We start from the raw sequence: 23,449 nt of genomic DNA on the forward strand, positions 1-23,449 counted from the left end.
GAACATAGTTCTGTCTTTTTAATTTTCTTTTAAATCTGTTGTGGGGGCGCCTGGGTGGCTCAGTACGTTAAACGTCTGCCTTCAGCTCAGGGTCCTGGGATCGAGCCCTACAGTGGGCTCCCTGCTCTGTGGGGAGCCTGCTTCTCTCTCTCCCTCCCCCTGCTTACGCACTCTCTGTGTCAAATAAATAAATAAAATCTAAAAGAAAATAATAAAAAAATCTGTTGTGTTGTACTTGGTGTGAAGTGGAGCACAAAATGTGAATTTGAAACAGAATTTTGATTTGGAAGTGCCCTAAGAATCGAGTTTAAAGTGGGAAATTTACTGTCTTCAAGATATGGAGGGGGAGGTGTTACTGAAATACGAGAATGTGTATAGTGAATCCTAATTGCGTGTTAATATGTACATACATCCTTAGGTCTAAAGAGAAGAGGCGAAGCGTATGTGCGCGTGTGTGCACGGTGTGTGTGGTGGTATTAGGGAACGAGGACGGTTTGAGAGGAGGGGAAAAGGGAACAGGTATGCTGTAAGTTGAACCTCATCAGCAAGCTCAGTTTAGTCTATTTTTCTATGATACCAAGGAAATTGAAGCAGTGAGATAGGAAAAAATGATGTTCTCTGTTTGACTCTAGTAAACTATACTTTTAGCTGTTTATTGGCGTATACTTTCATAAATTTGAATTCGTAAGGTCTCTTTTGGGATATGGTTTTACTGTCTCCTTCCAAGGTCATCCAGTAAGGCAAGTTCAGATCCAAGTGAAGGGAGATGTTGCACGTACAAGGAAGAAGTTAGAGCAGCAGAGCCAGAGTTGGAGAAGGAAAGTGGTATAGAAGCAGTGGTACTAGATTGTGGGTGTTTCTACAAGTTGACAGGATGTGGTGAAGGTAAAGCAGATAAAGGAAATATAAAGTCGAGCTCAAGAGTAATTACTTCTTTTCTGAGGAGGAAAGAGACCAATGACCTGAATCTCATTCTGTGTTGATTACAAGAGCCGTGCTCCAAATCTAATACCTTAGTGGTTTTCTAAGGCTGGAAAAAAGCAAAACTTGATTTCCTTGATAATTTCTGTGAAAATGTATCTCTTGGAGCAAATTTATTCAACTGTCTGCTTTAAGGTGCTTGCTGTTATCATTTTAGGTATATTTGGATATTTTCCCCTTCCAGAGGTTAGTAGGTGAAGGATTTTTCAGTCAAAAATGAAATTTGTTAATTACTGTTCTTAGTTCATGAGAATGCTTTCCTGTACGTTTGTCTAATAATTGTGTAGCATTAGAAATCACTTGCTTTTGGCATACGCACATACGTGTAACACTCATATATTTATGTAGTGTGTAAATTTATACTATTTTTATACATGTATAAAAACACATGTAGCCTTTACTGAATTCATAAAGAAATACAAAAGAAGAAATGTTCTTTTTAAGGGGGGAAAATCCCTTAACTGAAAATATTTGACTTAAGGATCTTGGTAAGAAAGGCACTTCCCTGGTAGGGGAGGGGAATGGCAGGCATTTCTTGGCTTCATCCACTAGTGGGATTTGCTCTCAGCTCTGGCTCTGCCCCACTAGACTTATTAGCAGGAGTGTGAGTTGCAGGAGCCTTTGGTCTTGAAGGCCCACCCTCTTCTACTTTCTCAGCATTCTCAGATGCTTCTGGACCCTCCTCCAGCCCCTGTCCTTTCCCTGTTTCTTCCCTTTGGATAGTAGAAGTCAGGAAGGGGTTTCTTGTCACTGTGATCTTGGCTAGGACTGGGGAGGTGTATTTTGACTTTGCTCAAATTTTTATATGTGTTTTTTTCAAAGGACAGTGTTAGAAAACGTGGGTAGTACTGTAATTATTATATTTTAAAGTTAAGTAACCTTGACAGACCAGCATGGGAACTATAAGACATTTTATAATATTTTAATGGGAAACAGCGGGCTTAGAGTTGAACTTTGATGAGACATGATGGTAAGTTGCCCTGTATTTACAGTTTAATTTATAAATGTGGTTTTGCACATTATACTGAACTGAGATCCCCTAATGATAACCCAAGTCTTTCTCTCTGGTTGAATTAGATTTGCTCTTGACCTGAAGCTTTTAACATTCCTAATCAGAACACTTGTTTGGAGGTGACTGGTGATATAGGGACATGAAAGTATTTAATGTCAAAATTAAAATATAGTGATTACTCTTGGGACTTTCAAACTCTGAGGACCTGTAGGGTGAGGTGGGAAGCCAAGTGATCAGTGTTATTTGAAATTAATTCTTACTAAGGCTATACTTAATTTTTTAAAAGGTGTTTCTTTGCTTAATTAAGGTTGGAAAGCAGTGTTTGAGGAAAACAAAATTACTATGTATATTTTTAGCAGGGTTAACTAGAACAGAAATGTAAAGACTTTCTAATAAGTACATAGAAGCAAAGGCCTTATAAAACATTCCCCTTATGTGGATGTCTGTAAATGGATTAAAAATGTCTTTTAAGTTTTGCAGTTTTGCCTTAATAGCTACCGCTTGACCCTGTCTCTCTTGGGTTATTAGTAATAGAGATTTCAACAAACTGTGTCTTATCTTCTTGTATTAAAAATATGGTATGAAGGTAAATATATAATTTTTAAAGCCATTAAATGATTCAGTTGAGAATTAGCTGTTGGGAAACATTCTAACTGGAAAATGTGTTTAAAAAACAGGATTTCATTATTAATTGAAAATTGTCTCAAGATTTTTCTGGCTTCTTAGCATACCACAAGCATTTTAACTGTATGTATTTCTTTTATAGATATTTGTTTTAAGTTAACTCATGAAAACATGACTGTCAAGATGAATTTTAATTATATAAAGCATACTTGTGGAAGTTCATTTGATCTCCTTGGACTAAATAAAGCTGTAACTTAAAGTTTTCATTTATGTTATTTGTTACTCCTGATCTTGAGAGTTAAGAATTTTGAACAATTACTGTGTGCCCGAGACTGCTAGGTAGTCTTTCATTCGTCATCTGATTCAGTCCTCATGACAGCCCTAGGCGATGTAGGTATGATTTTCCAGCCTTGTAGATGAAGACTAGGCTTAGAGAGGATAAGTGAGTAGCCAGAGTTCTCACAGCTAGTATGTGGCAGAGCTGAGTGTCAGAGCCAGATTGTTTCTCTCCGGAGCTGGTGAGTCTCGTCACTTTGTTACTTGTGCGCGTTCAGTTTTGTTGTATTTTAATAGTTACGAGGATAAAAGTCACGTTATATAAGCATTATTTCAGTGGGAATAAGGAGCCTAGAGAATTTCAGAATTGGAGTAACCATTATTTTTCCTGAAAGAATTCCAGTAATTAGGGGCACCTGGGTGGCTCAGTTGGCTAAGCGTCTGCCTTCGGCTCAGGTCATGATCCCAGGTCCTGGGATCGAGCCTCATAGCGGGCTCCCTGCTCAGCTGGGAGTCTGCTTCTCCCTCTCCCTCTGCCCTCCCCTCCCCACTCCCCCCCGCTCGTGCTCACACTGTCAAATAAAATTTTTTTTTTAAGTTTAATAGCTATGTTTATATAGTTATGAAATCAAGAGGTCTTGCAAATCCAACATTTAGTTATCTATAGCTTCAACTCATGAGTAATATTCATTTTCCTATCACACTAGCAGTGTAATTAGTACTGTGCTTCCTTATACATTCTTTTTGTTTGTTTGTTTGTTTTAAAGATTTTGTTTATTTATTTGACAGAGAGACAGCCAGCGAGAGAGGGAACACAGCAGGGGAGTGGGAGAGGAAGAGGCAGGCTCCCAGTGGAGGAGCCTGATGTGGGGCTCGATCCCAGAATGCCAGGATCACGCCCTGAGCCGAAGGCAGCCGCCTAACAACTGCGCTACCCAGGCGCCCCTTCCTTATACATTCTTAATATATGTTATGACAGACATCACATAGCCAGTTATGACAGACATCACACAGCCAGTTAGAGAAACTCTTGAGCCAGAAAACCACTATTTCTTATCAAAGTATAACCACAAGCAGTTCAATTACATGCAAGTCAAGAGTTAAATTTAATTTATGGTTTAAAAACTTGTTCTGTGGGAGAAGTCATACAGTAACAGGCATATAAGAATTAGCACAAGAAAGCCACACTTCAAAATAGCATTTTCAGTCTGACATAGAAAATAATTTCTTTTTCTGTCTTTGTGTTCTGAGAATGAACTGGTTGGTAAAGTTGCCAATAAATAATTTATTGCAAATAATCTGAGGCATTATGTAATAGAGAATTTTAAAATATTGATAAATACTGTTGAGGGATAGGTTTTTAAAATTTTCTCACTTGAAAGACAAATTTTTAAAAATTGAAATTCTAAGCATAAGTTTTGACATTCTAACAACTTGTTTTTCTTTAGGAGTAGATCCCATAATAGATCACGTTCAAGACAAAAAGACAGACGTAGGTCTAAGAGCCCACATAAAAAACGCTCTAAGTCAAGGGAGAGACGGAAGTCAAGGAGTCGTTCGCGTTCACGGTGAGTTTTGGGGAAATTAGCGGTAATTTTTCTTGTGGCTTCATTTGTTAAAAAATTGTGTTTTAGGTTTTTAATGAGAGACATTAAACTTTTTTCTGATTGTTTTAGAGTGATTAATATTGATTGCCATCGATTTGAATCTGATCAGAATGATTCATGAGGTTTCTAAAATACGTAATTAAACTGGATGACTGTTTCATCTAATAGCTTCATGTACACCTGGGTTATATAGAAATTATGTAATGTATTACAAGCTATTATAAATTTTTTTGGCTTGATAATTGTTGAGGAAAGGGAGGTCCTTTTTGGGGAGTAGAATAATTTTAGTTGTGAATTCATTTATTTATTTTTGTTTTTAAAGGGACAAGAGAAAAGACACCCGAGAAAAGACCAAGGAAAAGGAAAGAGTGAAAGAAAAAGATAGAGAAAAAGAAAGGGAAAAAGAGAGAGACAGGGAGAAGGAACGTGAAAAAGAAAAGGAACGGGGTAAAAACAAAGATAAAGACCGGGATAAAGAACGGGAAAAGGACCGGGATAAAGACAAGGAAAAGGACAGAGAGAGAGAGCGGGAAAAAGAACATGACAAGGAGCGAGACAAGGAAAAGGAACAGGACAAAGAAAAGGAACGAGACAAGGACAGATCCAAAGAGATAGATGAGAAAAGAAAGAAGGATAAAAAATCCAGAACACCACCCAGAAGTTATAATGCATCAAGAAGATCTCGAAGTTCCAGCAGGTTTGATAATGTTTAATATTTTTACCAAGGGGTTTACTGGTGACAAATGAAAATGTAAAATTTAACCAAGGAGAAAGAGATTATTCTACGTAAGTGTGAATAGTACAATAATACCAGAACATTGCCCTCTAATTGCAGAGTAAACATTTCTCTAGTAGAGTGCTTGCCACAGTATTGAACGTATGAGGTGGTAGAGATGATAATTGGGCAAAGTTGTTTGAAAAGTTTTAACTATCCTTTGTAACCCCTGGTGCCGGCAGTGGCTGCTGCTGCAGCTGATTTTCTTAGAGGATGAAATGGCAAGGACAGGTTTTTCTTTTTTTCTTCCTTTTTTATTAAATGGAAGAATTTACCTCTTGGTAAATTTTAATATGCAGAATTATTAAAATTTCATTTAAGTTGTCTTTACTGCTGTATGTTGTTAAGAGCATGATGGTGAATTTTGGTTTTCCTTGATCTGTCAATGTTAAGGTTTTACCTTTTTTCTTAGGACTGTTCCCACTATTAATAAGTACACTGCCACCAGGTGGCAGCAGGTTGCCATAGTAACAGCTGCAAAAAGAGGACATAGGACCTTCCTTGATCCAAGATCTAAACCTATATCTATTACTCCACATGATACAATAACTGAGTAAATGGAGGTTCCTAACTTGTTTTAAACTAGATCTTAAAAGTACTAAACAAAACACCTATTTTAGCAAGTTTTATGGCTATTTTAAACGTGGTTTTTCATAGAAGATAATTGGAGATGAATGTGTATTTCCTGTGTTTCTAACTTTATGTTTCCATAGCTTGTTCTTAATACTAGTCTTTGGTTAGGTAATACACGATAATTGCAGGCATTTGTTGAATGCTTTACCAACTGCCAGATTTTGTCTCAGCACAGTTTTTCATGACTAACCTTATTTAATCCTCACAGTAAATCTGTGAGAAGACTATTATTATCATGGTTTCATAGTATGACAATACCACAGCTTAGGGGAAGTTTTCTGTCTGCTCTGCACTTCATGTTAGAAGTACAGTAGCTCTTTCTCTTCTTTTTAATAGATTAAGTTTAATTGGGAATTCTCTAATCAGTACTTGGTACCTGCTTTAAGAAACTGCCGCAGAAGCATAAAGTTGAAAGCAACAGTGTATGTTCACTTGGGGCTTAAAGTAAACAGATCACTGCCGTATTTCAGCACATTGAACCAGAAACTGAAGAATTAATGTAGCCTCATTGCTGTGGACATCAGTCAAGCCTTGCAACTGTTCCTTTACTGCACAGTGATTTTATTGTCTGTCACACCTTCGTGTTTATGTCATCGTTTAGTTATTGCCCTTCATAACACAAAACAGTGTTTTGATTCCTTTTAAATTCAGTTGAATTTACGTTTTGAATGACTTTGAAATGTTTAATTTCTTCCGGGGCCATTTTAAGTTGCTTGACATTTAAAGAAGTTCAGATGTTTACATTCATTCCTACATATATTCTTACCTAACCTCTGGGGCCTGGGGAAGAAGCTGAGTAACATTAGTTTCGAAAGGTTCAGAAGTTTGGCATGTTTTGTGCTTTCATAGGAGCTTGGTGAAGAGTTACACTTTGTCATCTTTCAGCATTTTTCTGTTTTTCATGTGCTCTGATTTGTTTCATAAACAGGAAACGTTTTAAGGACTCAGAAAAATAGAGTACTTGGTATTCTTATTTTCAGCATTGTCCTGTAATCTACATTTTTAAAGAACATTTTCCTATTTAAGCAACTTTCAATGTTTACAGTAACTAGCAATAAAGCTAGTGAGGAGAAAGGAGAAAATATAGACACTGAGTATGTGCAAGAGACTGTGCATGGTACTTTATAGGTTTCATCCTAAATCCTCGTAACAACACTATCAAGCCGGAGTTACTAACTCTATCTTCCAGTTGGAAAAACTGAAACTCAGATTAAGTAACGTGACCCTAGTCATGCAGCTGGTAAGGTGTGGAACTAGTATTTAAACCTAAGTCTGTCTAACTACAGTTCCTTATACTACCGCTGACTGCCTCTTTCTCAACTAATAGACATTCTTGATTGCTGTTTATCTAGCCTTAGCTCTCATTATCATCATCTGTTAGTTACTCAATATCCACCTGTACATAGTGCTTCCTGAACAAACAAAGTTAAACAGAACTGGTCAGGGCGGAACTATTTTGTGTAAACAGAGTCTAAGATACATTGATATTCTCATGCTGTGAAAAAAGTATGATATTACGCTGAGCTGTTACAGAATGCCATTGACTATGAATGGAATATCTTTACCTAATTTTCACATAAGGAAGTATAATTTTGGGGTGCCTTGGAAATAAAATTGGGTAATGGAGGAGAGAACTTTAGGTAGAATTGGAATTGATGGTGTTTTCAAAGTTCTTGGCTATTTTGGCCTTAACATATACTGTATGTACCACATCTGAGCATTATCTGATATTTATTTTATAATGAAAAATGTAAGCAAAATGCTTCTTTAGCCTCAAATATTCTTACTGAGGTGGTATGGAAAACTTGGATTCTAGGGGATTTGGTTCTTTCACCTATATGGCCACTAATTATTAGAGCTCCTTGTGAGATCGTTGGACACATTAATCATTTTAAGTATGTCCTCCTACCTCATCCCCTGAATTATGGACATCTTGAAATTCATTTTTTCTCAGTTGTGACCATGCTTATAAATGAAGTAATTTTGAGTATGCATCATTTGCTAATACGTTAAACAAAATAGTTTTTTAATAATACTAAACACTGTTAATTCAGTAGTTACTTTTTATTTCATATTTAAGCCCCAGGTTTTAACTATTTTACTTCTGTCTAAGCAACTTGTGCACTCAGTTTTAAATGAATAGAGCAATAAAATGGTAGGAAGTTGGAGGGTAAAACAATTTTTCTGTAAAACCGATTAATGTAAATGCTTTTTTAGAGACATTCTGAGTGCTTAGATTTGGAAAGTTCACATTTTGCAAGCCAACTTAATCCTTTATAAAATAATCCACAGTGGGGCAGCAAGGAGCTAGAGGCAGGACAAAGGATCTGGATAAGCAAAACATGTTTTAGATGCTGGAGAAGAACCTACTTGAGAGAATCTGAAATACCCATTAATATTTTTTCTGTTCAGGAAAATATTGTTCAAATAAATCAGATGAAAAGGAGTCTTCTTCCTTTTCTGTTACAAAACCTTAGAACATATTTTCATGTCTGTAAAATTTATGGTTTAAAATTTGACCTGCACTAACATTAGATAATAGAACATGTTGTTAAAGGACATGAGTTTAAACTGGTCTTAAAGACTACTGCTCACTTGAGAGCGTTAAGGACCCTTTTGCTTTTGTGTATTTGAATTGCCCTTTTTTAAAAATTGCTGTATTTTTAAATGATATATTTTTGACTTTCAGGGAAAGGCGTAGGAGGAGGAGCAGGAGTTCTTCCAGATCACCAAGAACATCAAAAACTATAAAAAGGAAATCTTCTCGATCTCCATCTCCTAGGAGGTAGGTTGAAAGCGTGTGCTAAATCCAAGGATGGAGCGGGGGAAGAAAAATTTTCTTTTGGATCTATTTTTAAACTTTATATTTTGAATGAGTAACATGTCAAACATTTGTGTGTTTTAGAAAGCCCAACAGTATACAAAGTTATACATCAGGAGGTCTTAACTTCACCTATGCAGTCATCTACTCTGTGTCCATAAGTAGTGACTTCGCTTTTTTGTATTGTATATCCTTCTAGATTTGTGTAGAGATATACAAGATGGAAATGTATAGTTTCTTTTCATATTTCTTATGCAAAAGGTAGCACAAAAATCGCACTGTTCTGCCCTTGCTTTTTGTCACCCAAATGCCTGGAGATCTTTATGTATTCATCCGTGAGTGCCGCTTCATTCTTTTTTAGAACTGCATGGGCTTCCATTGTGTGGTAGTACCTTGGTTTATTTAACCAGCCTGCGGTAGAATAGGTTTGCTTAATTTTCCTATTATAAATTAGACAGCACTGTAATGAATAGCTTTGGACTTAACTTCGCAGGTATGTGGGGAAATTCCAGAAGTGGTAGGTGGTGTTGTGTCAGAGGTTAAGTGTGTTTTATAATTTTGAGAGGTGTTTCTTTATTGCCCGCCATAAAGATAGCCAGCAATTTGCACTTCAGCCGGCTGTGTCTGTTGAGAGTGTCTGTTTTCTGTCAGCTATAACGTATTATGTTACTACAGTTGTGGATTTTTGTCTGTCTGATAGATGAGAAATGGTATCAGTATATAGTAATTTTAGTTGCATTTCTCGTAAGATGAAGGTGACTTTCTCTTCATATATTTGAAGGCCATTTGTATTTCCTTTTCTATGAATTGTTGGTATACTTTGCCCATTTTTTTGTGGGGTCTGCTCTTTGTTTTTAGAATTTTCTTATTTCCAGGGGCTCTTTTTGTATTAGCGTGATTATTTATTTATTTTAGTTTTGTTATTTTGTTTTTGTTTTGTTTTGTTTTGGGGTTTTTTTTTTTTTTTTTTGGTAACTCTACCCCCAGCATGGTGCTTGAACTCACGGCCCTGAGATTAAGAGTAGCATGCTCTCCTGAGTCAGCCAGGCGCCCCTGTATTAGGGAGATTATTCTTCAGTGATTTTATACAAGGTATCATTCCTACTTTGTCATTTCTTTTCAGAAAATGTTATGAGACTTGATTTTACATAGGATTTTTTTAAAAATAATTTCCCAAGTTTTCGCTTTCCTTTTTTTTTTTTTTTTTTTTTTTTTTTTTTAAAGTAAACTCTATACCCAGCGTGGAGCTCAAACTCAAAACCCTGAGATTGAGTGTCACATGCTCTACTGACTGAGCCAGCCAGGTACCCTTCAAATTTTTTCTTCTATGACTTCTGGATTTTGAGTCATACAAAGTTAGAAAGGTCTTTTCTATTCCAAGATTATATTAGAATGCCCCCCTATTGTTTCTTCTTGTATTTTATGGTTTTACTTATTGCATTGAAGTCTTTGATCCATTAGGAGTTCATCCTTATGTCTGGTATGGCATGTGGGTCCAATTTTGTTTTTCCATATGATTTTCTTTTGATCAGTACCATTTATTAAAAACTTAATTTTTCTAACATTGATTTGCTATATTGCCTTTTTAGGTACTAAATATTTCTTTTTGTGTTTGGGTCTATTTCTGGGCCTTTGCTGCTGGGTTGGTTTGAGTGATGATTCATTTACCAATGCCCCAGTTATTCAAATGGTATAGTATTTTTTTAACATTTAGTAAGGCCGATTGTCCCCCACACTTCTGCTGTTTTGTGAGCATTCCTGATTTTTTGTCTGTTTATTTTTCCATTTGAAAATAAGAGTCATTTGTTTAGGTTCTAGAAATAAAATCTGATGATGATTTGTATTACAGTTACATTAATTTATTAATTAAACTAGGGAAAATTGATAAATAGATATTTTTAATAAAGCTTTATGACGGTGAGTCTTTCTATCCAGCCTCTTTTTTACTTATTTAAGCCATCCATAGTGTTTTTTAGGAATACTTCAGTGTTTCTTTCTTACAGATTTTATGCATCCTCTAAGTGTCTTCCTAGATACTTCCTTGTTGTTGTTGCTCTTGTTAATGAAGTCTTTTCTTTCATTATGTCCTCTCATTGGAGGTTGGGTTTGTGCTGCAAAGGAAGGTTTTTACATTCTGCGTGTTTATTTTTCATTCCATCATCTTAGTGATCGTTCATAGTTTTTCAGTTGGTTTTCTGTGGTTTTCTAGGCATAGAAAAGAGAAATTTACAAAAACCTTTGCCAAACTGTAAAGAGGAGCATGTTTTTTCTCAGCAGAGGTCAGGTCTTATGTTTATTTGCTTTGTGGGTTATTGTTTTGAGGTGAGAATAATGGAAGGCATACGATACTGTAGTTGTGGGCCACATATATTTTTAATACTTCACTCATGAAAGTTAAGACTTTCCCAGTTATGAAGTCAAACTAGACAAAAAGATGTGTTTACAAAGTCACTTCTTGTCTGTTCCTTCTATATTGCACCCCATCCACCCTCTGTAAGTGATGAATTTTTTATCCTTCCTGTGTTTCTTTTTGCAAAATTAGGCAGATACATTGATTAGAATGTCTCCTTCTTCCTTCACAAAAGATAGCATACATTATGTATAGTGCGTGTGTGTGTGTGTGTGTGTGTGTGAGAGAGAGAGAGAGAGAGACTGTAGCCCCACCTACACCTTGGGTTTATTTATTTATTTAAAAGATTGTATTTATTTATTTGGCAGAGGGAGAAAGCACAGGCTGGGGGAGCGGCAGGGAGAGGGAGAGAGGGAGAAGCAGGCTCCCCGCTGATCAGAGAGCCCAATGCAGGGCTCCATCCCAGGACCCCGGGACCATGACCTGAGCCAAAGGCAGATGCTTAACCAACTGAGCCACTCAGGCGCCCCTTGGGTTTTGTTTTTTAAATTGAGAAATAACTCACATGTCATAAAATTCACTTTGTGTACTTCAGTGGTTTTTAGTTAGGTTCACAGTATTGTCAACCATCACTGCTACTTAATTCCAGAACATTTTTTTTCACTTGAAAACCCATACCCATAAGCGGTTACTCTCCCTCACTCCTGGGAGCCACTAGTCTAACTTACTGTCTCTGTGGATTTGCCTGTTCTGGACACTCATAGATGGACTCATGCAGTATGCGTAGTGTTTTGTATCTGTTGTCTTTGACTAAATAATGTTTTCAAGGTTCATGTTGTAGTTTGTATCAGTACCTGTGTGAATAATATTCCACTGAATGGATAAAACCATGTTTTATTTATCCATTCCTTAGTAAACTTTTAGTATTTTTCCATTTTTTAGCTGTTATGAGTAATGCTTTCAACAGTCATGTACAGGTTTTTGTGTGGACATGTGTTTTCATTTCTCTGGGGCACATGCCTAAGGAGTGGTAACTGCTGAGTCCTATGGTACTGTCTATCTTTTTTTTAAATCAGTATGCTGAGCAGTGAGTCAATTAATTAATTAATTTTCTAAGTAATCTCTATACTCAGGGTGACACTCAGACTCACAACCCTGAGACCAAGCGTTGCCAGCTGTACCAGCTGAACCAGCCAGGTGCCCCTCTCTTTATCTTTTTAGAAACTGCCAAACTGTTTTCCCAAGCACCTTTGTCATTCTACCTTCCCACCTGTGCTTCCCTCCTATGCTAGGACTCCACAATTTCTCCCCTTGCTCAGCAACACTTGTTATTGTCTGCCTCTAATTATAGCCATTCTGCTGAGTCCGTAGTGGTATCTCGTTGTGGTTTTGATATGTGTTTTTCTAACGAATAGTGATGTTAAACATCTTTTTGTGTGCTTATTTGATCATTTGATATATCTTATTCGTATATCATTTGTATTTCACATGCCTTTTCAAGTTTTTTGCCCATTTCCAAATTGGGTTATTTGCATTTTGTTAAGTTGCCAAGAGTTCTTTAAATTCTGTATATATCTCGTACCAGTTACATGATTTGCAAATATCTCTCCTATTTTGTGGGTTGTCTTCTCATTTTCTTGATAGTATTCTTTGATGCATAAAAGTTCTTAATTTTGGGGGCGCGTGGGTGGCACAGCGGTTAAGTGTCTGCCTTCGGCTCAGGGCGTGATCCCAGCGATCTGGGATCGAGCCCCACATCAGGCTCTTCTGCTATGAGCCTGCTTCTTCCTCTCCCACTCCCCCTGCTTGTGTTCCCTCTCTCGCTGGCTGTCTCTATCCTGTCGAATAAATAAATAAAATCTTTAAAAAAAAAAAAAGTTCTTAATTTTGATGAAGTCATATTTAGCTGTTTTTTCCTTTTGGTGCCTGTGCTTTTGGTGTCATATCCAAGAAATTGTTGCCAAATACAATGTCATGAAGATTTTCTCCTATGTTTTCTTCTAAGAATTTTATAGTTTTAGCATATACATTTAGGTCTTTGATCCATTTTAAGTTAACTTTTTAATATGGTATAAGATCACGGTCCAACTTCATTCTTCTGCATGTGGATAGCCAGTTTTCCCAGTATCATTTGTTGAAAAGATTGTCCTTTCCCCATTGAATGGGTCTTGGCATCTTTGTTAGAAATCATTTGAACCATATATGTGGGAGTTTATTTCTGGGTCTTCTGGATTATTCCACTGGTTTATTTTCTGTCCTTATATAAAACTGTACTGTTTTGATGACTGTACCTCTGTTTAGTAAGTTTTGAAATTGGGAATGCTGTGCCTTCTAACTTTGTTCTTTTTAAGATTGTTTTGGCTATTTGATGTCCTTCAAGATTCTGTATGCATTTTAGGATGGGTTTTTGTATTTCTGTAACAACAACAGTGGGGTTTTGATAGGGGTTGCATTCAATCTCTAGGTGGCTTTGGTACTATTGCCATTTTAACAATATAATAAGTCTTCCAATCCATAAACATGGATGTCTTCCTATTTATTTGTCTTCATCTTTTTCAGCAATTTTTTGCCTCCTTGGTTAAATTTATTCCTAAGAATTTTTCTCAGTTTGATGTGATTGTTCCCTTGACATTTAAAAATTATGTGGAAAGATATACACATATGTTGCAAATACGTCATTTTTCTTTTGAATATGGTAATGTCTTTTTTTTTCCTTGCAAAGGTTTATGTAGGCAAATCTATCAGTCTTTTATTGTACCTGAATTTTTAGTTATGGTTAAAAAATCTTTTCACCCAGATAGTAAAAAAAATTACCCATGTTTTCTTTTAGCACTTTTATTTTAAAAATTTAGGTCTCTCATCCATTTAGACTTAGTTGTATATTGTGGAATGAGACCTGAGATGTTGATCCAGTTTTATCACTTAACAAATAATAATCCAGTTGTCTCCAAACCTTTTATTTTATAAAAGACCATCTTTTCCTCAATGATTTGAGATGCCACCTTTGTTACACTAAATTTTCATTTGTTTGCTCAGTGTCTTTATTTGTTTTCTTGGTCTTTTTCTTTATTTTTGAATTACTATTAAGAGAAAAAAGCTTAGGATTCCACTATAAGGCTACTTTTTAAAGTAGAAGGTGTTAAGCTTCTGATTGGAAATGCACTGTTTTTTCCCTCTAATTCTAAAGGTATGTTGTTTTTATAAATGGAACCTGTTCGTGTAGTCTCTTAACTTTTAATCTTGAATTGGTGTGACCTTTTTGTAATGGTGAATGATGGGGGCAGTAGCACAGGGTATTTGAAATTCCAAGGTTTGCTTGTAGTCAGTCATTCATTCCTCCCTGGGAGTTGCCTCTAATTCTTTAACCTTTTCATTCCTTTCTGCTTATTCATTTTTTGCTTTGAAAAGATGGGTAAAAAAAAAAAAACCGTATATTTGGTTTTATTTTCATCTCATTACAGTTGATAAATAAATTTTGAACAAATCACTTTCAAATGATGTTTTATGTGAACACATGGTGGCCTCTGCAAAAAAAGACTTGGGCATCTTTAAAAAATTAATTGGGGTATGGGTTGGAGCAGATGGGGCTACAGGACTGTTTATGTTACTTGGTCAAACCAGATTACTGATATGCTTACTTACAGTGCATTAGTGTTAGTTAAGACTGTTTTGTCAATAACATAGTAGGTCTTTAATGTCTTAGAAGTTAACTGACATTTTATCACTATTCTTATAGCAGAAATAAGAAGGATAAAAAGAGAGAAAAAGAAAGGGACCACATTAGTGAAAGGAGAGAGAGAGAACGTTCAAGCTCTACAAGAAAGAGTTCTAATGACCGAGATGGAAAGGAAAAGTTGGAGAAGAACAATACTTCACTTAAAGTAAGTAGCAGTCATTCAGTGTTTAGGCTTTGAATAATTAATAATTGGGATTGTTTTTTACATAGAACTAGATTTAGACCAAAAGCTTTTTGAGGGCTGTGGTATCGTGTATGTCTTTGGTATCCTTTAATATTTGTTCAGTTGATAACTTCTTTAAGCTGAACTTTTGAAGGGATGACGTAAGAGCTAACTGAAACTCAGACAGATGCATTCCTTACTTTAGGGAGTCCTAGAATGGCATACAATAAGACTGTTTACATGTAACATGTATTTGATTTTATATGAAGATTTCTGGTTGAGGGTATTTTCCTCTCTGTGTGTGTGTGTGTGTGTGTGTGTGTGTGTGTATTCCTGAAAAAGATTTGTTTCAGCAAATTTGACAAAAGTTCTGTCATCATTGGTTTTGTGATGTATACTGAAATCAGTAGGTTTGTTGAATTAGAATAATTAATGGAATACCAGATTCTACCAAGTAAGGGTGTTATTTGGGATAAATATTTAACTACTTATGAATTACATTAATTGCTTTGTTACTCCAGTAAGTGTATTTGTATTTGGAAATCAGTTATGAGTTCTGGAGCTTTCAGCTTATAATTTTATTTATTCTCATATTGGTAGGGGTTTATCATCATCATCAGTAACATCGATAACGTCTCTTGAGCATTGCTATGTGTCAGGCATTGTTCCGTATGTTCTCATGTAATGCTCCTTTAAGCTGAGGGCAGAATTAGAGTGTTCTTGAGCAGTCTTTGCTACGACGAATAGTGATTTCTTTTTCTACATCCTCTGAATTTTGCTTCTTTGGTATCCAGATTACAAATCTATCCTGTATGAGGGCTACAGAGGGGAGGGGGGTGGGGGAATGGGATAGACCGGTGATGGGTAGTAAGGAGGGCACATATTGCATGGTGCACTGGGTGTTATACGCAACTAATGAATCATCGAGCCTTACATCGAAAACCGGGGATGTACTGTACGGTGACTAACATAATATAATAAAAAATCATTATTAATAAAAAAAAAAAAAAAAAATCTATCCTGTCATCTTTGGGAGCTGTTTAACTCTTTCAGCATATCTGCCCCACTTTTTCAATTCAGTAATATTTACTGAACACTTCTTAGACTTTATTTTCAACTATTTTATTCTAATTTAATTTACAATTTCTGCCTTTTATGAGGAGTACAGTGGACATACTGATACATGTTTGCATATCTTATTTATATGAACTTAGTTACTAAGTTTACAGAAACATGTATTTTAGCCATAACTGGATGTAATAGTAGGCAACTCTTGAGAAAAATATTAAATGTGTGGCTTAATATTCATTGTAGGAGAAGGAACACAGTAAAGAACCAGATTCAAGCGTGGGCAAAGAAGTAGATGACAAGGATGCACCAAGGACTGAGGAAAACAAAGTACAGCAAAATGGTAATTGTCAGCCAAATGAAGAGAACCTCTCTACCAAAACAGAAGCAGTATAGGACTGACAAGTGCACCTCTAAACACACGCTGGAATAAAATCCAAAGCTTTTAATTCTCTCAACAAGATGTTAAACAGTGAAGAAATCCAGTTGAGCATAAAGATACAAACTAACAGCTTTTCTAGTTGTTAGGTGACTTTGTGGCCATCTTGTTACGGAGTAAGGAAATAAAGCATGGACATCGTGAAAATAACAGGTGTTACCCAAACTCCTCATCTTCTAGAATCTGTGCATTTCCATGGTGGCTGACACACTTGTCATGTGGTTTGTTAGTGTTTGCCAAGAACCATTACAAATAAATGGGACATCAAAGATCCAAATTTGTACTATCCATAAAGACTGGAGATAAGCATTGGAAGCTCTTTTAAAAAATGGTAGTTGCTGAATTTTGTATTGTTTTACTTTTTTTTTTTTTTTTAATTTCAATATATACAGATTTGATGATGTGCTTGAAATCGGTGCAATTATATACACACCCTTGTAAGTACAGAGTATGTAAGAAGTTTTAACATTTACTTCACAGGATTTACGGTGATTGTGTTAAATTCTCACTATTGTGTTTTCTTTTGCTCACTGTTTAGGACAACAGTTTTTTGTTAAAATAGTTTTACAGACTAAAATTGCTTAAATAAGTGGATTAACAAACAACTGACAATGCATGCTCTTGTTCTCTTTCAAAAGGAAGAGCACCCGTGTTGAATACTAATAGTAATGTATTAGTATTCAGTGTGTAGAATCATTGGGTCTCCCCACAAAGTAAGCATTTCTTTTTGAACTTTCTTGACATTTCCAAGCTTATTATGAATAATATTGCAGTGTGTGTTGTCAGCTGTAGGTGGCAAAGGTGCCATTATAAAAAGATAACTGGGTTTTCAAAATGGGCTATGGGAGCACAAGCTGAAGCTTTAGTGCCTTCTACAATGTGGTATGCTGTTTTCTAGAATTTTATACGTGCTAGTCGTTCTTAGTTCATATGGAACGTAGGTGGATATTCCATTCACTCCCATAGAGAAGTGTGCAAGTGGTATGTCAGGAGAGCTTCTTACACAGTTCCCCTAACATGAGGGAAGTCCTGTTTTCAAGAATGACTTTAGAGCTTAAAACAACAATGCAGTTTTGGGACCATCAGTTTTATACTGTGATAATTGAAAATGAAGCATGTTCTTACTTTACTTAAATCAAAGCCAACACTTTTCATTGTCTCCATTGGATGGCCTTAATTATTACCTCTTAATCATCTTCTCATAAATGATGTGCAGAAATTCTATGTAAAGGAGAACACATGAGGTTATTTGTTTTAAGGATATGTTTACTTGAGTTTAAAATATAGGTCATCCGTTACTCTTAAGGCTCACTTTCTGCAAGAAGTATGCAAGTAGTAAAATGACAGCATTGCTAATATTTTCCCCCAAAGCCATAACTCATAGTTTCAGAAATCTTTTCATTATTGTTTTGTTCCCCCCAAAGTTATACCTTTTAATTAGCATGTTATTAAAAAATCAAGTATAATTATTTTAATGCAATCTAATACAATCAAATTATTCCATTGCCTTACCTCATGGGAAGAGTTACTTATAGATTTAAAAAACTGAGTGGCACATCAGTTACTTGGTTTCAACTTGAGTTTTCTTTTAATGTTAATACTATTGAAACTTAGGTATTTGGTAGAGAATGGAAAGAATTGCCCTTATTACAATGAAGCCTGGTTTGATTATGAAGCTGCTTAATTACTCTTCATGTGTTCAGAATTACTGTGTTTTTTTTTCCTTTTTGTCACTGTGTACATTAAAATTTTTGAAAATGCTTTACTATGTAAAGTATAGATGGTCATTTTAATCATTCAGCCACATACGGTTGGCTGGTAAACAGTTTATTCTGATACAAGAATGCTTGGGTGCATATGGAAAGATTGTGAAGGAGTGTGTGTCTTGCATCAACAGCTGTCTTATTTATAATATGTAAGTAGAATAGAGCAAATGTTTGAATCTTTGTTATTTTTAGTACCATTTCTCTAATAAAGCTAAGTATTTTAGAGGAAAGTATTTGTTTATGCATTTCAAAACAGCATCTTAGTTTATCATGTTTATCTTATTTTAGTTGGCATAGAGATTGTTTCGACATGGAGAGTGAATGTGTGGTGTATATAAAACAATCATTTAAAGTTTGAGTTATTTCTTGTACTCTGGACTCTTAAATGTTCTCTGTGTTGGCAGTTAACACAATTTGGTTCTTGCTGCTAATTATTTTTCCTGCTGGTGATATTCAGCTTTAAAATAATGATACTTCTTTTAAAAGACTGATTTGTAAAAGTTGGACATGAATTGAATAGGAATACAAGAGATCCAGAGAAAGTGAAAAAATGCTCTTAAATGGACTTAGGGAAGCAAAGCTTTCTAGGACCTGGAGGTATTGGAGCGAGTGTGAGTGTGTGTGCGCGTGTGTGCGCGTGTGTGCGTGAGAGAGAGAGGGAGAGAAAGAATTTTTCTTTGTTCACTTATAGGAGCCTGGTAGGTTTCCATTTATTTATTTCCTTTCAAGGCATTTTGTTTTTTCTTTAAGGCTATTCTTTTTCAACCCAGATAGATGTTGTCAGGAAAACTTGAGGTAAGGCCAAGAAGACAGCCATTTTATACTTGATCCCTTCTATAATTATCTTTTTTAAGCTTGATTATATAGAGAGTACACTCTGTTCATTAATTGTGTTGCTATTCATCATTTTAGACAAATTCTGTTGATGCTCTTGTTCTTGTCAGCAATGCATAATGAATTATTTATATTAAGATGGGCCCTCATAGTAAACTGGCTAGTTTCATATGTGAAAACAAGTATAAATCCTTAACTTCTGCAATTGTCTCATTATTCTCCATCTAATCTAATTAATTTATAATTGTAAACACTATTCAGCTTGTGATACTGTTCAGAATTCTTATATTCAAGAGGTCCTATGTATGCTGTGTTGATCTTCAGAAATGTCAGAGGCTTAAATTTTGAAATGCTCAAAAATAAGAACTCATGTTTAGAATCCTTCCTTTTTTGTGAAGAAAATAACTTCATTTGTGATATTAGTTATTTCCAGGACCTCATTCATTCCTATATATATGTTGCTGTCTTTATCTTAATACTTAAAAAGCCTTTAATCCATATCACCTCTGAGGATATTAATTTTAAGAGTTACAGTATGTAATAACAGGCTTTTAAACATTTAAAAAACCTATTATAATATGATCTGAGTTAAATCTTTTTTTTTTTTTTTAGTAGAATTAGCTATTAAAATGAGTCCTTCTGGAGGAATGCATTGAATAACTTAACATTTCAATGAGTCATAATATTTTCACTAAAAGATAATATCTGATTTTAACTAGGTGGGTTATGAGGTAGAGCCATTTCCACAAAGTATGTTCTTTATGTGCTAATTTTTTTCATTTTCATTACTTACACACTTAGTATTCTCATGTTTGTTTAACGAGTGTAGTATTCATTTAAAATTGTTTCTTTTCAAATTTCAAAAGTTAGTGCTCTTAAAAGGGCTAAATTATATTTCTGGAAGCAGTAGTCCAGTATAATGTAATAAAGTCTTTTAAAGTAAAATTGACTTCCCTACTAAATTTTGGGTTTATGGATGAATTTGTTTTTCTTAAATCTTCTATTGGTGATTCTGCTTGAAGATTGATACATTATTTAAAAAATAAAAGCTGGAGCTATTATTTTTGGCCTCTATTCAGGTTGGTAATAAGTAATAACTAGATTTCTTTCCATTCTATTTTAAAGTATTTTTATAGTTCCTAGCAACTGATTTATTATAACTATTAGTTTATATTTAATGTGGTATTTCTTAATATCTTGTTTTTAAAAGCAGGGTTTTAGTTTGTTGCCTAATTTTTAAATTTACTTTGTATCCAGCTAACATTTTAATTTTGAAAATTGCTGACTTTTGGGAAACTTCACATATTTTACTGCTAAGATTTATTTTCCTGGGATTGGAATGGAATAATATAGTTTTCTCCACTCTTGATTAACTTTTATTTGCTAGATAGATAATTTCTTGACTATATGTGCAAGTTCAAATTTATGAAAATCATACTGAAGGAATTAGAGTTGAAGGGATGGAGTTCTACCAATCTGAGGTTGTGTGGCAGGCAGCAGACCGTTGGGGACCAATCTACAGAACTCCCCGATTTCCACAGAGGATGACACTTGGGTGTATTGTGTAGTTGTGTAGGTAGATCAGTTTAATAGTTAAATATTACTCTCCTGAATCTTACAATAGTGTTCTTTACATAATGCTATGGATTACTAAGGGAAGAGTTTAAAATGTAAACATAAAGATGCTGCATTAGGTGGTGTATATTTATGTGAGTAGGACTACTTCTAAGTGGTACTAGTAAAGATTTATCAAATGATGCTGCTATTGTGTTGCTATATTTTTAATAAAATGAAAATCTTCAAATCTCATCACTGTTGAGTAGTAATTTCACCTATTTCTGAGACATTTGCATATTTACAGCTTTTTTTAAATGACTGAAAGGTGGTAATCTCTTCCAGAGTTTTGTCTGTCATGTCTTTCTGGTTTTGGTTTATAAAGGCCATGCTGGCCTAACAGGCTGAGTGGGAAAGTTGATTGCCTCCTCTGCCGTTTTCTGCAGGACTGGGTATCAGATTGTCATTACTACTTCCGTAAGCGTTAAGTGGAATTTCACAGTAAAGCCAACCTGAGCCTGGAATTTCCTTCTTACATTACAAATCAATATTAGAAGTAGACTTAGGGTTATTCAGGTGAGTTGTTGTTGAGTAAGCTTTGGCGCTGTGCATCTTCAGAGGAATTTGTTGTGAAATCTGTTGGCAGGAAGTTGGAAATTCCCTTGTATTTTAAGAAAGTAAGATACATAGTGATAGTCTCTCTCTTTCCTAATGTTAACATGTCTTTTTATTTTTTTATTTTTTTATTTTTTTTTTAAAGATTTTATTTATTTATGTGACAGAGAGACAGCCAGCGAGAGAGGGAACACAGCAGGGGGAGTGGGAGAGGAAGTAGCAGGCTCACAGCGGAGGAGCCCGATGTGGGACTCGATCCCGGTACGCCGGAATCACGCCCTGAGCCGAAGGCAGACGCTTTAACGACTGCGCTACCCAGGCGCCCCAACATGTCTTTTTAAAATCAGTTTTACTGATTGAAAAGGAATCAGATCAGATTTTGTTTCCATCAGCATTTCCTCTGTTGTTTTTCTGCTTTTTATTTCTGCTCTTTATTATTTCTTCCACTTATTTCAGGTGTAATTTGCTCTTTTTCTAGTTTAAAATGCAAGCTGGAGTCACTGACTTGAGGCCTTCTTTTCTGATACTGGTATTTTAATGCTACAAATTTCATTTTAAGCACTGTGTTAGCTTCATTCCGACGAATTTTGATAATGTTGTGTCTTTGTTTTCATTCAATTCACAACACTTATTAATTCTCTATTTGGCATTGTCTTTGATCCATGGGTAATTTTCAGTGTGTGTGATTTAGTGTCCAAATATTTGGGCAAATATTTAGTGTCCAAAGATCTTTGTTGCTGACTTCTAACCTAATTACATTTTGGTTAGTAAATAGTTTGTATGATTTGATTCCTTTTAAAAAATATTCTAAGAGTTGCTTTATGGCTCACGATACATCTTCATAAGTGTACCATATTCACGTGAAAAGAATGTATCTTATGGCTCTGTTGAGTGAAATAATCTGTAATGCCAATTAGGTCATGTTGGCTGATGGCAGTGGTTAAGTTTTCTGTATCCTTACTGATTTTCTGTCTATTGTTGCTATCATTTAATGTTGGGGTCTTGAACTCCCCAGGTGGGTTGTGGATTTGTCTATTTTTCATTTTAGTTCTGACTGGTTTTGCTTTTTGTATTTTGAACTCTATTAGTAATTCATAAATGTTTAGGATTCTTATGTCCTCATGTTGAACTGACATTCATCGTTATTTAGTTACCCTTTTAATTCCTGGTAATAGTCTTTGCTTTAAAATCTTATGTTAATACTAGCAGTCCAGTTAAAAACTTAAAAAACCCACATATTAGCATAGTATTATCTTTTCTTATCCTTTTACTTGAGACTTGCTGGTGTTTTTATATTTAAAGTGTCCATCTTGTGGGCAGCATACAGTTTGGTTTTGTCTTTTTCTTTTTCTTTTTTTTTTTTTTTTTTTAATCCAGTCTGCCAACCTATGCCTTAGTTGGGAGTGTTAAGACCAGTTGCACTGAATGTGAATATTGATGTCATTGTGTTTAAACCTACCATCTTGAGTTTTATCTCCCTTTTTCTCTTTATCTGCCTTCTTTTGAATATTCATTTATTATTCCATTTCCTCCTCTTTTTTTGGCTCTTGGCTATAATACTTTGTTTTAAATTTTAAAAGTTTTTAGGGTTTATTGTGGGTAAATTTTCCTTTTAAAAAAAATTTTTTTTTTTTTTTTTAATTTGAGAGCGAGCAAGAGGGAGCATGAGTTGGGGGGGGGACGTGGGGAGTAGCAGGGGTCAGATGTAGAAGCAGACTCCCCGCTGAGCAGGGAATCCGACGTGGGGCTCAGTCCCAGGACCTGGAGATGATGACCTGTGCCAAAGGCAGATGCTTAACCTACTAAGCCACCTATGCGCCCCTATGGTGTATGAATTTTCATTTATCACCTTCTAATCTTAAGGAATGTACCACTTCATTTATAGTGTAAGAACTTCATAGTAATCTCACTTTTCCTACGCCCAGTTTGTGCATTTTTTTTTAAGATTTTATTTATTTGTCAGAGTGCACAAGCAGGGGGAGCAGCAGGCAGAGCAGGCAGAGGGAGAAGCAGACTCCTAGCTGAGCGGGAAGCCTGATCTGGGGCTCGATCCCAGGACCCTGAGATCATGACTCAAGCCAAAGGCAAATGCTTAACCGACCGAGCCACCCAGGCACCCCCTAAGTTTGTTTATTTTTAAGTATCTCTCCATCCAATGTGGGGCTTGAACTCGACCCCAAGATCAAGAGTCACAT

At 35.5% G+C, this 23,449-nt stretch overlaps 1 protein-coding gene across 4 annotated transcripts in view; it reads left to right on the forward strand.

Annotated features, from left to right (window-relative positions):
• SREK1 (splicing regulatory glutamic acid and lysine rich protein 1) overlaps positions 1-20,894 on the forward strand; it is a 43,887-nt gene extending 22,993 nt beyond the window's left edge. For 3 of the 4 annotated variants that reach the window (XM_026498869.4, XM_057307307.1, XM_057307308.1), the window contains 5 exons: positions 4,342-4,461; positions 4,823-5,197; positions 8,598-8,693; positions 14,816-14,960; positions 16,293-20,894. In XM_026498869.4, coding sequence (XP_026354654.2) covers positions 4,342-4,461; positions 4,823-5,197; positions 8,598-8,693; positions 14,816-14,960; positions 16,293-16,442 — 886 coding nt within the window. In that variant the 3' untranslated portion in view covers positions 16,443-20,894. The remainder of the gene's footprint in view (positions 1-4,341; positions 4,462-4,822; positions 5,198-8,597; positions 8,694-14,815; positions 14,961-16,292) is intronic. The other variant, XM_026498870.4, reaches the window with a different exon arrangement.
• Positions 20,895-23,449: the final 2,555 nt, after the last annotated feature.

The sequence above is a fragment of the Ursus arctos genome, unplaced genomic scaffold, assembly GCF_023065955.2.
Source record: "Ursus arctos isolate Adak ecotype North America unplaced genomic scaffold, UrsArc2.0 scaffold_5, whole genome shotgun sequence".
Lineage (NCBI taxonomy): Eukaryota > Metazoa > Chordata > Mammalia > Carnivora > Ursidae > Ursus > Ursus arctos.